At 42.2% G+C, this 4439-nt stretch overlaps 1 protein-coding gene across 1 annotated transcript; it reads left to right on the top strand.

Annotated features, from left to right (window-relative positions):
* LOC306707441 (uncharacterized protein) lies at positions 1-4138 on the top strand. Its single transcript, XM_079174901.1, has 2 exons — positions 1-462; positions 2527-4138. The coding sequence occupies exons 1-2, from the start codon at positions 270-272 to the stop codon at positions 3672-3674; spliced, it is 1341 nt and encodes a 446-aa protein (XP_079031027.1). The 5' UTR covers positions 1-269; the 3' UTR covers positions 3675-4138.
* Positions 4139-4439: the final 301 nt, after the last annotated feature.

Here is a 4439-nt window from a genome sequence, read left to right as displayed (position 1 = left end):
GACTCATCTCCCGGTAGCCTACTAAGCTATTGAAGTTAGCTTAGCATGCTAGCTGGAAACAGACCGACGGGGACGGAAGTTATCAACACAGCGCTAGTCAGAGTTTAATGAGAGTAAACGGTGTTTTTAACGGAGTTTGTCTGGAGGAAAAGTTTCTGTCGCTGGTGGATTGTTTCCTGGTGTCCGACGGAGCTAATGAAGTTAGCATGCTAGCAGGAAGTAGACGGACCCGAACGTAAACTAGGAAACGTTTCTGTGGTTTAGTGAAAATGTCTAAAGTCCAAATGCTGAGATGTTTAGTCAACCAGCGACTAACTGCGGCTGCTGAAGAGATATTTGGTCTGTTTGAAAGAACGATAGCAGAGTACGAGGAGGAACGTTCTCGTTCAAAAGAGCAGAACGAGCGACAACAGAAACTACTGGACGCTGTTTTCAACCCTGAAGTCAGAATACAAAGAGCAGGTTGGTTCTCTTTATTTCTCCTGTTCATGCTCCGGTTGATAACTTTTAATGTAGTTTGGAGTGAGACTTGCAATGAATCTTTTTCTCAGCAAGGCCGAGATCCTCCTTGTGGCTCTGGCACCACAGTGGCTAGTCTGTGGCTAGCGTCAGCCAGGTGTCACAACAGCAGCAAGCAAGCGGTGCTCGTTCGGCCCCCGTCAAGAAGCTACCGAGCTGAGCGGGCGGAGCCACATTTCCTGAGAACATCCATTGTTTGTCTGTGTCATCATTTATTTGTTTTTCTTTTGAAGAGCAACGCAAAGCAAAAAAGTAGTCCGGAAGTAAGAATATGTCAAAATAAAAGTCACGGTAATAGAATGACCATATGCAAGAAAATTGTTAGTCTATGATGCACATACCAAGGTAACATTAGAAGAAGATTAAAATAAAACAAACGTGGGCCGATGGGAGTATGTTAGCAAGTTGACCACATGCGATTTAATGTTAATGTATCCATGGACAGAGCAATAATCAAGTTTTCGATTGATCTGTGAATTGTTTGACGCAATACAATTCGTAATCTAGTTTAATCAACACAGATTTGATAAAATGTAAGCAGAAGTTGTGTTTTCAAATACTGAAAGAAAGATTAAGAGAAGAGGAAGGGACCCAGGGGGCCACACTCCTCTGACTCCTGCCACTGGCAGTTTATGGCACCTACTGATGCCTGACTGACGCTTGCCACTGTCAGTAGTCACACTCGCTGTCTCTCCTTTTTCTTCTTCTTCTGATCTGTTCTCTCCGCTTCTAGATGACAGAAAATATTTAAACTTAAAGTACAAGTTTGTTCTCTTTGACGACACCATGTGGATTTTGCAGCTTGTTGAATTCTAAAATGGTTCATATGTTCATGGTCACATAATGAGTTCATACATCAATGGCTTCTTCCTGGTTGTACTACAACAGTTATTATAGAAACAATTATTCATTAACTTCCCTGTTAGAAAGTGGACCATGACCAAAATCCCTTCCTACATAAATGGGCTGCTCCTTGTTATACTACAACATTTTTTTGATAAAAAAGTGTTGATGAATTATGGTCAATTTGGATTACATTTATTCAAAGTTTCAATAAGTTCTCTGTTATCATCACTAGAGTGTTGTTCATGAGGACCTCTACTATATCCATGTCTAATTTCATGAGATTTTACTGTACAGTTTTTGAGAAAATTAAAGGGTATGATCATAAATCAATAATATTAACAAACATCTATCAAACAATTACAAGCGTACGACCTTAAAGCAACAAACAATCGTGTGTGTGTGTGTGTGTGTGTGTGTGTGTGTGTGTGTGTGTGTGTGTGTGTGTGTGTGTGTGTGTGTGTGTGTGTGTGTGTGTGTGTGTGTGTGTGTGTGTGTGTGAGGAGGAGGAGGAGGAGGAGGAGGAGGAGGAGGAGGAGGAGGAGGAGGAGGAGGAGGAGGAGGAGGAGGAGGAGGAGGAGGAGGAGGAGGAGGAGGAGGAGGTGGTGAGGGGGTTCAACCTTGACCTATAGGTTCCTGAGAGCAGTCTCTAGATAAAGTTTATTAGTTCAGATTGTGTCATTGTTGTTATCGTCACATTTCAGTTTCATCATCTTTAAATGATGGATGTTCTCTCCGGCTGACTACCAAGGTGGAGTGCTATTGGTTCAGAAACGGAGCGCACCTATGATGCACGTCCACGTTGTGGCTGCTTCTGGAGGTTCTATCCACTGTTTCTACGGTGACAGGTTTACGTACATTAGTCAACTATAACTGCCCACATGATCGAATCTCAGCTGGACTTTATGCAGGATGCAGGTTCTTTGAATACTTCTCAACAATGTTGGTAGTGCCACACTTTTTTGCCATGTAAAGTATTGATGACCTCATTGCTGCTGGTGCATTGTGTCTTTACAATTTGTGTCCTTGTCTGTTTGGTAACTGTGCACAGGGAGTGTAAGAGGGAATGATGGCAGGAAACAAAAGTGTATCTACAGGAGACTATTTGCTCAATACTAAAATGTCTTTGTAACGTCTCTGTGTGCGTTTACTGTTTTCCTGCAGACGTCCAGCAGCTGTTGGTGGTTCAAGAAGAGCTTCCCCCTGAGCAGCAGGAATGGAGCTCTGGTCTGGACCAGGAGGACCCAGAGCCCCCACACATTAAAGAGGAACAGGAGGACCCAGAGCCCCCACACATTAAAGAGGACCAGGAGGACCCAGAGCCCCCACACATTAAAGAGGAACAGGAGGAACTCTGGACCAGTCAGGAGGGAGAGCAGCTTCAAGGGCTGCAGGAGGCTGATGTCAAGTTCTCATTCACTCCTGTGAAGAGTGAAGATGATGAAGAGGAAGCTCAGTCCTCACAGCTTCATCAAAGACAAACTGAACGGATGGAAACAGATGCTGATGGAGAGGACTGTGGAGGACCAGAACCAGACAGGAACTTAGATCCAGATAGACATCCAGAACCAGATACTGATGAGGAGACAGGAAACTCTTCTGACACTGATGACAGTAATGATTGGAAGGAGACCAGAGAACCTCAGTCAGGTTTAAACTCTGTGAAACCTGATGAAGTCCATGTCAGTTATTCAAGATGTAGTGCTGGTGAGACATTTTTTAGATGCTCCGAGTGTGAGAAAGCATTTAGCCAGAGTAGCTATCTGAGTAAACACATGCTAATCCACACAAGGGAGAAACTTTTCAGCTGCTCAGTTTGCAAGAAATCTTTTGCACGAAAACAAAATTTACAAATACACATGACCATGCACACAGGGGAGAAACCTTTCAGCTGCTCAGTATGTGAGAAAGGTTTCGCTAGAAGTGGAGACCTGAAGAAACACATGAGATTCCACACAGGAGAAACACCTTTCAGCTGCTCAGTTTGCAAGAAATCTTTTGCAGATAAACAGGTTTTACAGGTACACATGAGAATCCACACAGGAGAGAAACCATACAGCTGCTCAGTTTGTAAGAAATCTTTTAACCAGTGTTCACATTTACAGAGACACATGAGAATCCACACAGGAGAGAAACCTTTCAGCTGCTCAGTGTGTGGTAAATGTTTCATTGATAGTGGAGATTTAAAGAAACACACGAGAAGCCACACAAGAGAGAGACCTTTCAGCTGCTCACTTTGTGATAAAAGATTTATGCGCAACGGAGTTCTAAAGGTACACATGAAAACTCACACAGGAAAGAATCCCCTTTAGCCCTTTTACCAAATCACCCCTCCGCATATTCCTCCTAGCGGCGGCGGCTCAATGTAGGTTTTTCGGGTTGTTCCTGGTCGAACCATATGTCTCATGTCCTGGAAACCAGAGCCTCACCAGCAGCAATATGCTTTGTGTTCTTTCATTGTTTAATCTCAATCAGGGGTCTTCAACATTTTTCAGGACAAGGACCCCCAAACTGATAGAGAGATGGAGCAGGGACCCCCGACTATATATATATATATATATATATATATATATATATTGTATAACATTGTGTTTTATATTAAACTGGACCTAGTGCCATGTATAAACATACTTCTTTATTGAGCATTCAATACTAAGCTTTTGAAATAATACACAGGTTCATATATTCATGTTTGTATTTTAAACATCTGAAGGTGCAGTGAGTCGGGTGGCCGTGCCACTGCCATTTAGAAACATACCTTGTCAGCTGATACCAATGCCAATATCAACATTGTCTGTCAATTGCATGATAATCATGCATACGAGCTGTTCAAATTGATGTTTTTATTTTAAACATCAATGTGGAAAGGAAAAGTGAGTGATGGCCTATTAGTTCCACTGCCATGCATAAACATACCTGTTATCTTGCATACAATACTGAACTATTAAAATAATGGACACATTCATGTTTGGAAAAAATAAAAAAATAGTCCAATCAACCAAAAATGATTGATTGAAGGGTAAATCTGGAGACAAGTGTATTGGCATACAGATGAGTATATGTACATGTGTTTGAGG

The sequence above is a fragment of the Pholis gunnellus genome (genome assembly GCF_910591455.1).
Source record: "Pholis gunnellus genome assembly, chromosome: 15".
In the NCBI taxonomy this organism is placed as follows: domain Eukaryota; kingdom Metazoa; phylum Chordata; class Actinopteri; order Perciformes; family Pholidae; genus Pholis; species Pholis gunnellus.
Note: the sequence above shows the minus strand (reverse complement) of the source record. Positions and strands in the feature narration are given on the sequence as shown.

Excerpts from the sequence above, each read along its gene's own strand:
- LOC306707441 (XM_079174901.1), top strand. The coding sequence starts at position 270 with ATGTCTAAAGTCCAAATGCTGAGATGTTTAGTCAACCAGCGACTAACT. Across the intron at positions 463-2,526 it reads AGTCAGAATACAAAGAGCAG|ACGTCCAGCAGCTGTTGGTG; the intron begins GTTGGTTCTCTT and ends GTTTTCCTGCAG.